The sequence below is a fragment of the Thalassophryne amazonica genome, chromosome 13 (assembly GCF_902500255.1).
Source record: "Thalassophryne amazonica chromosome 13, fThaAma1.1, whole genome shotgun sequence".
Taxonomy (NCBI): Eukaryota; Metazoa; Chordata; class Actinopteri; order Batrachoidiformes; family Batrachoididae; genus Thalassophryne; species Thalassophryne amazonica.
Genome location: NC_047115.1, coordinates 9,322,641 through 9,335,636, shown reverse-complemented (window position 1 = coordinate 9,335,636; position 12,996 = coordinate 9,322,641). Strand labels below are relative to the sequence as shown.

General features: G+C 40.9%; 1 protein-coding gene across 3 annotated transcripts in view; it reads right to left on the bottom strand.

Annotated features, from left to right (window-relative positions):
* Positions 1–958: 958 nt before the first annotated feature.
* The window catches only part of epas1b (endothelial PAS domain protein 1b), a 110,075-nt gene continuing 98,037 nt past the window's right edge, over positions 959–12,996 (bottom strand). Inside the window, exons 11-16 of one of the 3 annotated variants that reach the window (XM_034185350.1) lie at positions 12,732–12,848; positions 10,282–10,811; positions 7,363–7,459; positions 7,117–7,210; positions 3,141–3,317; positions 959–2,026 (exon numbers count right to left, since the gene is read on the bottom strand). In XM_034185350.1, the coding sequence (XP_034041241.1) occupies positions 1,875–2,026; positions 3,141–3,317; positions 7,117–7,210; positions 7,363–7,459; positions 10,282–10,811; positions 12,732–12,848 (1,167 nt within the window). In that variant the 3' untranslated portion in view covers positions 959–1,874. Of the gene's footprint in view, positions 2,027–3,140; positions 3,324–7,116; positions 7,211–7,362; positions 7,460–10,281; positions 10,812–12,731; positions 12,849–12,996 lie in introns of all 3 variants that reach the window. The other 2 variants (XM_034185349.1, XM_034185352.1) reach the window with 2 other exon arrangements.

Genomic DNA, 12,996 nt, shown 5'->3' with positions numbered 1-12,996 from the left:
GTTTTTATATATTTATGTGTATATATAAAAACAAACACACACTACTATAAGCAACAGGTTGATCATTATCATGGCACAAGGTTCTTGAAATGGAGCAATATCTCCACCTGGTGGACATTTACCAATCAAGGCAGTCCAGCAGAATTTACCAACAGCACTAGTGATTCATGTTTTTTTGTGTTTGTCGAGTAAAGAAGCTGAACGTTTGGATTTCCAAATTTTGCTAGCCCCTTCTCATGGTCGTGTTTGCTCACAATAAAGACCACTGCAGTCCTTCAGACAGGATGTCTGTCAGAAGAACACCAACAGAATCCATAATAAAGCCTGTGTGATGTTGAAAATTGACAGTGCACTCAGCAAAAAGCACAAAAACCTCAAACACTTGCACCACTGTTGTATATTGACAAGTAAGCTGTTTTAATTGTGATTTTTTTCTTCTTCATAGTTTTGGGAGCTCGTGACACTAGTGTGACTTGTATTGCAAAAACACACCCATCTGTTATTAACAGCTATTTAAATAGGGATTTCCCAGGAATCAAGTCATTAAACAAAATAAACTCAAATAATACAACAATAAAAAGTACAATACAACAGTGAACAATAATTTCAGCTTAAAGAAGAAAAAACGTGCAACTTTAACTCCAGGGTGATGTATTATATATATATATATATATATGTGTGTGTGTGTGTGTGTGTGTGTGTGTGTTCCCCTCTTCAAGAGGCAAATTTTTGACGGGCGCGTGACTTATACTCCAGAAAATACGGCACCCAGGTCTTAAGGACTGCGTGCAATGACCTTCTGTTACTTTACAATGCATTCGGACCATCAATGTCAACCCCTTAGTGTCGGCTGCCTTTTAAGTCACAAGATCAGTTCTTAGTGAATCGAAAAGTAGAATCATAATGCAATATTTCTGAAGATAATCTCCATACTTAAAAAAAAAAAAATATATATATATATATATTAAACTCACTCCAAATACGTAACCATTTCTTGATATCCAACACTAGGATTCAAGATTTGAAGCTTAGACAGTTCTAGAAATCCTGATGGTCTAATAAACTAGTGTCTGTGTGAGTGAGTAGGTAGTATTGTGTTTGGCTACATATAGAGCTTTCAGAGTAAAGCGAACTGAAGGCTGGGATTGACCTGTACACAGTCCGGAGCTGGACGTAGGTCTTTGAGAAAGAGATGATCTGGATAAGACTCAGGTTGCAAGTGTGAATCCCGTGATGATGCAGCCTAGCGTTGTGTCCCAGCTTGCTAGCAGACCTAGTAAGCAGGGTAGATGTTGGGAAACGGCAGTGCAGAGTCTGAAGGCAGGCTGTATGCTCTAATCCCACTCCACTAATACCCCTTGTACACTGAGGACTCAACCCGTGTTTTACCATTACAGAACTGACCTGTGCAATGCCTTTACACCAAACCCGATGACCCAGTGCAAAGAGTTTTAAACAAAAACAAAGTAACCATCAGTGCTGTTAGCCTGTTCGTGCCATGTCCCATGGTTACTTCGTCTTAGTGACTGAACAGTGTGATTTTACTCATGTGGATCCAACGCCTGATGGGTGGCAACACTTCACAGGAACCTGGCCTCGACCTGCTGTCAAGAGCTCAGTTGAAAAGGGGTATAAGTGGCTTTGCCTTCATATGAAGTTGAACAGCTGGTATATGAACAAAATGAGAGAAGGAACAAGAGCTTAAAAAATTTCTAAGGGAGCCTGGGGGTTTGAAAACCATTCCCACGTAGATAGCTTGCGTCTTGGCTTTCAGAAGGCCCAGAAAAACAAATGATTTAGTTCTCAAGCAGATTGCGGTTTGGGCTGCCTGGGAGCAAGTCCAGGTGTATGATGATGGAACTGAATTCAACGGTCTAGGTGGCCTGGTCCAGGGCTCTCAACAGGTCACAGCCCTGGAGGAGGTGCAAGTTACCCTGCAATGGGACGTTGACCTCACAGTCATAACGGGTCAACTCTGGCAGGCAGGAGGACTCAAACGAAGGGCCAAGCAAATGAGTAGTGATACCTGGAAAGAGATGAAACTGGATTGATACATGAACATTTCCAACTCACTGAATATGCCTTGGAGCAGTGCTTTCAAACTTTTCAAACCCAGGACCAATTAAGAAAAATAACCTCTCATGGACCACATATCTCTCAAAATATACCAAAAACAATGGGTCTGCTTACCACAACAACAGTATATCACCAGAAAATGATCATTTAAAAATGTGAGATTTTACCAGTATACTTAAAAACCACCAGGGGTCGCTGTCTTACCACCAGTGGTCCGTGGACCATGATTTAAGAAAGGCTGTCTTGGACTTTAATCTCAATCACTGAGAAAACTAATCAGTACTGTAATGTATCAGAAATCCATTTGGAGTAGGCAGTTCTCAAAAACTCGGTGAAGAAGGAAACCAGTGAGGGAAGCCAACAAGACACCTCGAAAAGAGTTACAGTCTTCTATGGAAGTGATTTGACAAACTATGCTTAAGTCCTATATGGCCCTGAGGCCTGTTGGTGCAGGTGCTTTTCTCCATATTCCGTAGCGTCAAGTGAATGAGTCCATGACTCCCCCTGGACAGGACGCTGTCCAAAGTGGGTTGCTTCTGTGGCCAAGGCCGGTAGCCATTTAGAGCTGGGTGGACTGGGGCAATGGAGAGGAAGTGTCTTGTCCAAGGACACAGGCAGGTAGCATGTGTGGGATTCAAACCCAGGTAAAGGTATTGGCGTAGTAGGTCCTTATCCAGTACCAGTTGGCAGTTATCCAGTTGGCTAGTACCAACTTATAGTTGACTGGACTGGGATAATACAGATGAAGTGTTCTGTTGAAGGACTCAGGCAGGTAGTGTGACCGCCAATCAAAGCCGGCTTGGTCGGCCAACTGTAATTTTACTGCTCTGCCTGCTCTAAACTGTGGTGATGCACCGAGGCAACATTTTAAAAATTGTGTTCCTTTCCAACTACTTATGTACTTAACTATGCAACATATATTTCAGCTCAGATCACTACAATGTTATATTTTGTCCTAACATTTTGTTACATTTGGACCATATTAAATATTTGATTTAAAATTGGAAGGAAGCTCACGCATGTAACGCATCTCTGGTACTGCCTTAAAAATCGGGAAAACTCACCCTCGGTCCTGTTAGAAGGCAGCATGTTATGCTCTGTGAATGTGTAGCTCTTTTGAGGAAAAACTTCATCACGTGCACCTCTGATATCATGCCCTGGATATTGACTTTTTCGATGTTGGTGAAGAAAACTGAGACATGAAGACATGCTGCCGGGTATCATTGTCCCCATTCCTGAATCTGAAACAGAGACAGAAAGAGGTCTGAAACGCGAACAGATACATCAGCAACAACATGACATCATCATTCTTCACTTCTGAAAATAGTAAATTTCTGTTTGGTAATAAAACTACAACAGGTTAAGGCACAGTGATATTTTCAACCAGGGCTGTTACATACGACATGTTCACCACAACACTGAGGATTTGTGCTGATGTTATAAAAAAGGGGCGTGGACTAACTCGAACTTATCAACAATCAAGAATTTTATGACTCAGCATTCCGGCTCAGTGTTCAAATCACTCAGCGAGGAAGGTGTTTCCAAAGAATTATGAGAACCAAGGTTCTGACCCAGTTTAAAGAATGAAAACAAAACCAGAAACTAAGCGATGTGAATGAGGTACTGTATTATCCACACTACAGAGGAGAAGGTGGCTGTAATGTACCATTAAGCTGGATTCCAACCGCCTTAAACCAAGAAAAAGAACTGAATGAGAAGGACATGCTGGGAGAACAAGTAAAATTAATAAATCATGCTCTCAAACTGAAAGACCACAGTCTAATAAAGAGAGAATAACCTTCATACTACTCAGCACTCCACTTGTTTGGATTGTGTGGGACAGCCAGAACTGCAATGGTGAGGACAGCTAGATGAATTTAAGGCTAAATTTAATGTCATAAAAATGTGTAGTAATTTTAAAAGTTTATTTACCATTAGTGAAGTGGGGCAAGCGTTTAAGTGCACTTGTGTCCAGTACAGTACAGAAGTTTCCCAGTTCAAGTCCACCACTGCCCATTTTCCATGTAATGTGGTGTTGAGTCAGGAAGAGCATCCGGCATAAAACTTGTGCTACCTCGGATCTGTTGTCATGACCCCAAGTGAAAACAAGGGAGAAGCAAAGGGGGTTTACGATTTACACTTAGCGAAGTAAACATGCACACATTTTGTTCCACTTTGATGTTTGTGTGTGTTCAGTGGTAACAAGAAGTAGTTTGTTCTCGAGTTCTTGGTGCTTCACACAATAATAATAATAATTAGCCATTAGCTTCTGCTTGCTAATGCGGTGTGTGCATAATACATAAATAACAAGCTGATCAAAGTCTTTTTTGCTTCTTGCTGCATGAAGCAGTCGCAGCACATTTCAAAAACAAATATGACTTATACAGTCATGCAACCTATGTCCCCTCTTCACTAACGTTTGGAGTGACATATGTACAGTCCAGACAACATGGTAAATGAAATAATAGGAACTGGTTAATAACTATTTTCCCTATTATCATCTTATTACAATCTAAAATATTTTCCGCTTGCAGTAAACTGGAGCAGAGATCACCAACTTCCTGTCTTTCTCGCACGTATCAATCACAATTCAAACATATATTTATTATATGTTTATTATATTATTTATTATAACATATATTTTTTTTTTTAGTATTTAAGACTAAAATTAAAAAACAGTTTGAAATTTATCCTGTCCTGGTGCGCAGTGACTGAAGAGACAACTGCGCGCCACTAAAAACTAGGAACTTCCTGGCAAGTACTGAAATTGGAGAAGAAGGAAGTGATATCAGTGCTGGATCCATTATCTTCATAGTCCCAATTAATTTATGGATTTTTACAGGCTACTGACAGCCCCTTTTCCACCGAGTGGTTCTGGTCAGTGATGCACGTTTTTTATACATGTCAGAACGGTTCATTCTCGCCGGCAGAATCCTTTTGATTGGCAAGTGGAACACTTATATTGACGAGCTCGCACGCACGGTGTCTGCGGCTTCTCCACTCCACACGGAGGCAAAACTGAGCATTTTCACTTTATATACTATATTATTTTCTCCTTGTGTGAATGTTTTAATATTGAATAATAACATGTTACGCTACTAACGTACAGTACACTAACTGTATTCAAGAAGGAAACCATATTTATTTTAGAAAAGACTGTATGTATGTATGTGTGTGTGTATATATATATATATATATATATATATAAAAGGATCAAACAACGAGAAGCCATGCATTATATGGTTTGAATGCACGACGCGGGGTCTAAAACACCACGACGAGATGTGAAGTGCATTCAAACCGTATAATGCACGGCTTCGAGTTGTTTAATCCGCATATACCATGGTCCCACACAGTGAGCTAACACACAAATATTTAAGTTAACAGAACTTGATAAAAATGTGAGTATTTGGGACTATTTTATACCAGTCTCAAGATATTTTGTCTCCGATGCACTTACCGAGTCTGCGGGCTCGCGCTGCAGTGGGCCACACCAACCCCCTCTCTGCTGTATGGAGCTGTGACCAACTCTGGCAACAGGTCCAGAAACTACACTCACTGTTGATGCGGACCGCTCCGGCCGCCCGCAAGTATAGAACCGTTCCCTTCTTCTTTCCCGTCTTCAATCTTGTCCACTTCGTCCGATGTTAAATCTTTATGCCGCTGCTTTTGCTGTTCTTCTTGTTTGCTCTCCTCCTCTTCCCATTCCTCAAATGTTTTATTTTGGCCAAAAATATTAAAATTCACTTGGAAATCCATGTTTTCCGCGTTTCTGTTATTCACTTGTCAAAACACAGTTGATCTGCGCCAACTGATTTGCGCGTTGCTATGGTGACAAACAGAGCGGAGTGATTATAACAGTGACTTAACTCACCAAACTACGTGTGCGTGTACACGAAAATAATGCACGCCAGTTAGACATGGAATTCTCACTGACCATGAAAATATATATATATATATATATATATATATATATATATATAAAAAATTCTATTTCTACATCATTTTCTTACACACGCTGTTTGAAGAACATTTTCCTCTGCTCGCACCCATCTTGTGTGTTTTTCAAGAGCTGACGTAACATGTGAATTTCTCCTCTGTGAGATCAATAAAGTTTTATCTTATCTTATTTTCAGTCCTTCGTGACATTTTTCAGATTTGAAATGTACGTATCCGTTTCTCAGAGAAAAAAAAAAAAAATCATAAATAAAAAATCCACACTTCACTTTTTTTCTGAAGTCACAGATAGTAAAACTGATTTTTATTTTTTTAAGCAGTTGATTATGACCAAAGAGCTGGCAAAAAAAAAAGTTTATCATCTCCACCTGCATGCCGAAATCACCTGCATTGTTTATTTAATTGTTTTATAATCACCATTCTGTCTTCTGAACTCTGCCAATATCCTCACTGTTGTCAGACTGAAGGTTTTCCTTCAAGGTTTCGTCTCCCTCATTGTGGTCTAAATTAGGCTCAAAACCATCAGGCTGTGTGTCCTCCACAGCTTCTTCAGACACACATTCAGACTGGACTTGCAAAAAAAAAAAAAATCGTGTGAAAACAGCTCGACCTCCGCCGTGTTTACAGTTGATTTGGGCTTCAATCAGCAGGTGCCGTTCCAGTGATGATGTAGCAACAATATGGTCGCAGCTGAGGGCTGAAATAGAGCGCAGGCTTCAGACACCTGTTCTTTATCCTTCACCTGAGCACTTATCGACTTTTTATTGTTCAGGATTTTTTAAAATATCAACATTTCATTATTTTTAGTGATTATTTGTGCACATTTTTTGGTGTCACCTACACTGTAAGACCATGTGGTATTTTTTACAGAGTTACATTTTGTTGACCCCCCCACTGAATCACAGACAGATTCCATGAATCCGATGCTTTTCCTGCTAAGCTCGAGGCTAATGTCATGCTCATCCAGTCAGCGCAACCACCAATATTAAACAAATACAAAGCAATTAGCCATTTGCTGCCAAACCAAACCACAACATGTAAACAACACTTATTTATACACACCAACAAATAATGGCATCATACCTGGCAGAGATCCTGCGCTGAGTGAGCGCTCCATACCAGCACCACCGTCACTCCTCATCTTCTTCCACAAAATTTCTGGCATCTTGTTTTCTCCCTGATGCAGCAATACACAATTATTAGCACCCGTGAGGCCACGCTGGCTTCATTGTTAGACCAGTCGGACAAGGTGAAAACCACAGCATGACGTTTTTCTTTTCATAAACTCTGAGTGTTTCACGAGGAGTGCGTTTAATCAGCGAAACTCACAGCAGCCATCTGAGTGAAGGAGCGTTTGATCCTGTTGGATAGGGTGACTCTGAACGGATTCATGTCTCTGTACAGCTGTAGAAAACTCTCAGATGACCTGCACAAAAAACAAATGTTAAACATGATAATAATAATAGTAAGTTCCTTCGGCTGCTCCCTTGTTTGCACTCGGGGTCGCCACAGCAAATCCAAGTTGGATCTGCATGTTGAATTGGCACAGGTTTTACGCCGGATGCCCTTCCTGACGCAACTCGACATTACATGATAATGATAATAATAATAATAACAACAACACATAATCCATTCACTGAAAATGATGTTACAGGATACTTCACTGCCTCATTATGGAGAGCCACGTGGGCCATAATGCATCAATATGGGACCACGTTCTCTTAAAAAGACGGCGATAAATGTGGCATTGTGGCAGTTCGAACGCTGCACTTAATGCAGTAATTTTACACAAGTAGACTGACATCCCCCCCACCTGACGTATTATGACCCATGTAGCTTGCCGTATTTCTCTCGACGGTCGTGCCAGCACATTTGGGACACTTCACTCATGCATCCGGTAACACGGCTGCCAGAATGAAAACCAACATACAACATGCGCACACACTACACATGCATGCACATACACACGCAATGCAGCCACTGTGTTTCAGACTTTACTCCCCAAAAGATTTTTTTAAAAGTCAATTTTTTTAATTTTTTTTTTATTACAATTCTCTGCTGAATTTGATCTGTATCAATGGTTACCAGTGTTGGGTGGAATATGCAAACAAGTAATGTGTTAAGCCCTGGTCACACCAAATAATGAAGGATGAATAATGAGCCACACGGCATGTTTGTTTTTTTTTTTGTTATGAGAGGACTTATTCAACTATCATGGGAGAATGGTGGCTCTGAGTGGCTCTTAGAGGCATTATCTTCAGTTAACGTGGCTCATCTCTGAGCGTGGCGCTAATTTCAAGATGTTCAAAATTTAGCAACAACAGCGTGGGGCAGTTTGTGTACGAAGTACTATAACGACTAATGAGGATTATAGAGGCATGTTTGTGGCGTGGACGAGGCTGCTAAAAGCCCATTATCTGAGCACCTGACAGCTATGCAGAACCAGAGAGACTATTTTTGAAGCGGCTGCCCTCTTGTGCACACAATTCTACCTGCTTTGTGCGCCAGACGCTGTATATAAAATAATTATTTTGCAGCGGATTAATCATTTTCTAGCAAATCTTAGATGTCTATGATAGATTAATATCTTGTTATTGTATGGCCTTGCCTTACAATATAAGGCGCCTTGGGGCAACTGGCGCTATATAAATAAAATTGATTTGATTTTGATTTGATTAATGGATCAGATCGAGCTCTGCTGTGTATGCGCACTGACACAGTGACTCGTGCACAAAACAAGCATTTAGGCACAACACCCACTCGCAAGAGTGATTTTGGAGTCAATAATGGATGAACACAAAGTTAAAAGTTGGATCACAGTGTCAAAGAGGCTGTGTGTTTAAAGCCGTGGAAGAAATAACACCGGTGAAGCCGTGAGACAGAGCACAGAGCTGTCCAGGAACACAGAGTTGTTGTATCATGGTGACGGTAAGCCGTGGAAGAAATTTTTTTTTTTTTTTTTTTTTTGGAAGTGATCCACAGTTGCGGCAGCGCGCACTCAGTGTAGTGTCTTTTTTGGACTGCGTTTAAAAAATGTGACATTTTGATTGGATGCTGTGAACTGAAAACCCACACTTTAAAGAGACCAAGTTTGGGAGGGCTGGAGGTTTGCACCAAACCCATGCCTAAACGTGCACCAACGTCATGCTATCATGGCACTACATGGATCACATGTGGCTTGATTTGGATCATATGTGTCATCATGAACCACTCGAGGCTGGACGGAGCTCAAATGACAGGTCGGTCGTGGCTCACTAGAGGCACATGTCAGGTACAGAGAGGCACATAGAGGCGCCTTAGCAGTGGATACGTGACGGCTTAAAATGTGGATCATTCTTTATATAATCGCTGCCACACCCATGCGTGGCTCATTATTCATGACTTATTATTCAGTGGGCCCGAGGCTTTACTGTAATCACGTAAACATTTACTTGTAACGCGGTAATGTAACCAGTTACTGTTGCAAATTCAGTAATCTCGCAATAGTTCCTTAAATCACGTACACTGGCTCGCCGGCAGCAACTTTGTTTATTGTCACAATGATGTCATAGAACGAGAGAAGACATGGGAAACTCTGTCAAGGTCGTTACTGATAAAATATTCAGGAAACAGTGCAGGCTTCCATGAAAAATAATGAGGGAAAAAAGTCAAAAAGTCATACAAAGTGGAGACAAAATGTGTGGATTAAAGAGCTTCGTACAGTTTCACCCTGTCTTCCTGTACACGTAAGTCAATATATGTGTAATACATGAATAAATAAATAAATATTTTTTATTTATTTTAACCTTTATTTAACCAGGTTAGTCCCACTGACATTGAGATCTCTTTTGCAAGGGAGACCTGGACAATTATAAAGCTTCCAATTCACCTAACCTGCATGTTTTTAAAGATGGGAGGAAAGCCGCGCAAACACAGGCCGAACATGTAAACTCCACACAGAAAGGACACAGGTAGGAATCGAACCCATGACCTTCTTGCTGTGAGGCAACAGTGCTAATCACTAAGCCACTGTGCTGCCAAATATATTTAAAGAAAGTGAATTTTTTTTTTCTAAAATAATTTATTTTAAATGAAAAAAAAAAAAAAATCATTTCCATTTACTATTTTGTCACCTATGGATCTTTAACCATTGCTGCACATACAGATATGCTAAATAAAATTCTAAAAATCAAAATGTATTAGCTTTTTTTATCATTTAAGTGCCAAACCACTTCTTTTTGTTTTTACATTTGTGTCACATCATATCACCTGTGTTTATGTAGCAGATGTGGCAAAGTCTGTTCTTCTCCAGACAAAGTGTCCGTTATGTAGGTCTTTGAGGTCTGTGGTGGCTGCTGGTGGTGGTGGTGGTAGGTTAACAGTGGGTCTGGAGGCCATTGCAGGTTCTGCCTGCCACCCATGGAGGAAAGCGGGATGCTCTGTGGGGCCCGATATGGAGGATTCTGCATGTTTTCAAACATGTATGACCCCGTCTGGGGGTCCACATCCCCCTGGCTGAGACCCCTCTTCTCCTCTGCAACCCAGGATGCAGCTGGTCGGTGCTGGTAGTGGCTGTGGGACTGAGGGGGGGAGGACAGGGGCTGGAAGAGGCTGGCAATGTTGCTGAAGCTGTGCTGGGTGACTGGCTGTGTTTGGGGAAGGACGCTGCCCCCCATGGATCCTGCTTGACCCTCTTCCAAGGGCTCTGACTCCGGAACGATGGGATTCAGCTCAAAGTCCTCTCCGTCCATGGGAATATAAGGAGCCAAAGTCTCAAGGTCCAAGTCACTCAGGTCATTCTAAGAAAGGGAGATAGGGATGCGTTTTAAAAATAGTGGTTTTCATGACATTTGTTTACAATCCCAAATTAGAAAAAGTGGGGACTGTACGGAAAATACATTAAATACAAAAAAAAAAAAAAAAAAAACCCCACACAAAACACACAGTGATCCTGAGATAAGATAAACTTTATTGATCCCATAGTGGGCAAAATCACTTGCTGCAGCAAGAGTTGCACTGTAAGAAAGAAAAAGAAAAATGATTTACATTAAAAAAAGGTGACTAAAATATAATGCGATGTTCGCTGGTGGGTGCATAAATACTGATGTGAACAGATTGCATGAAAAACGGAACATAGTGAGTACAAGTATGTATAGATATGGTAAAATTATTGCACAGGATGAATTGCACAGTTGTTCATGTAAAGGTGACGGCAGGAATAGTTGACTGTGCAAAATCAGCAGGTGATTATGGTGCTAGAAACATTTTGGGGTATTATACACTCTGACTGCTGACTGTGAAGGTGTTTTGTACTGAGGGTGTAGCAGTCTCCTACTGAAGGAGCTGCTTAAGGCTCCCACAGTCTTATGTAAGGGGTGAGAGGGGTTGTCCATAATTGATGTTAGCTTAGCTAACATCCTCCTCTCACCCACCACCTCGATGTGGTCCAGAGTACATTCCAGGACAGAGCCAGCTCTTCTAACTCATATATTGAATCTCTTCCTGTCCCTCTCAGAACTTCCACAGCGTAACATACAGTATGGCTGATGCCACCACAGAGTCATAAAAGGTTTTCAGCAATGCCTGACCAAAGATGAAAAAGACCATCCAGATTGTTAGCTACAAGGACAAAAGCTCAAGATGACGTCTTTTACGGGCATGTCCATGCAGTTCTTCAACAAGACAATGCAGAACCACAGTCTGCACACATATCAAAGGCACGGCTGCAGAAGAAGAGGGTACAGGTACTGGACTGTCCTGCCTGCAGTTCTGACTTGTGCCCAGGGTGGAGAATTTTGAAACAACAATGGCAACGATGATGACTGTACTGTTGCACACCTTGAGATGTGACAAATGGGACAAAAATAACATCTGAAATGCTTCATTGCGTGATGTCCTCAACAGCAAAACGTCTACGTGTTGTGAGTAGGAACATTTCGAAGTGATAAATGCTTTAGTGTGCTAAGGTTTTGGATTGCGTTGCAGGAATGGATGGATATTAACAAATGAAATGAAGTTGACCACACAAAATATTAAATATTTCTGGTTCATACTCTGCAATGAAACAGAGGTCAAAGTAAATGTAAGGATCACTGTTTTTTTTTTTTTTTTTTTTGGGGGGGGATTTTCCATACTAACCCACCTTTTTCTGATTTTAAGGTTCTATGTTTAAGTTCACTTGGAGAGCTCCTACAGTAGGTTCTGTAGATCAAATCATCTTCAACATCTTGTTCTTTAACCACATGTTCAAATGCAAAGCAAATTATTTGAATTCTGGTTGACACCTCAAAGAAATGGAATAAGTGAGGTTAAAAAAAAAAGAAGAGTATACAAACCAGTCATCTTTTGTTTTATTATACATCTGTGTAGTTAATAAATTTATCTTTGATACTTTTTGCGGTACTCTCACTGTCTTTCTTGGATAGAAGACCATTTATCCCATCAGTATCCACGGACGCAAACCTTCTGCTCTCTGCCATGATGTCGTCTGCGAAGCATCACCCCTGCGCATGCGCGAAACATTGTTGCCCCATTATGACAAAATCGGTCCGCAATCACTCATAAGATTGCTGAAATGGTGCAGAATCAGTCAATAATGTGGCTATTGTTAACTTTGGATGATTTATTGTGAAAAGTATTGCAATTACTACACGCGAATCAGCCAATCAGAACAAAGGATCAGAGAAAATCAGTGAAAATGACTTAAAGTTTCGTGGTACCTCAGTGTGTGCAGGACTGTTGGTGCCCTTTGTATCCAAAGCAAACAGTTTCTCAGTCAGATCCACCTTCAGGTCACTCTCTGCAGAACTGTAATAATCACCCGGACTGCTGGGCTGCTGGAACGGAACAAAGGACCCCAGCGTGAAAGAGGAACACAGTGAAGATCAGAGCACAGGGGGATGGATGGACAGAAATAGAAAGAAAACAATATATGACAAAAAAAAAAAAAAATCCCAAAAAACAAATATGAGTAAATCCAGTATT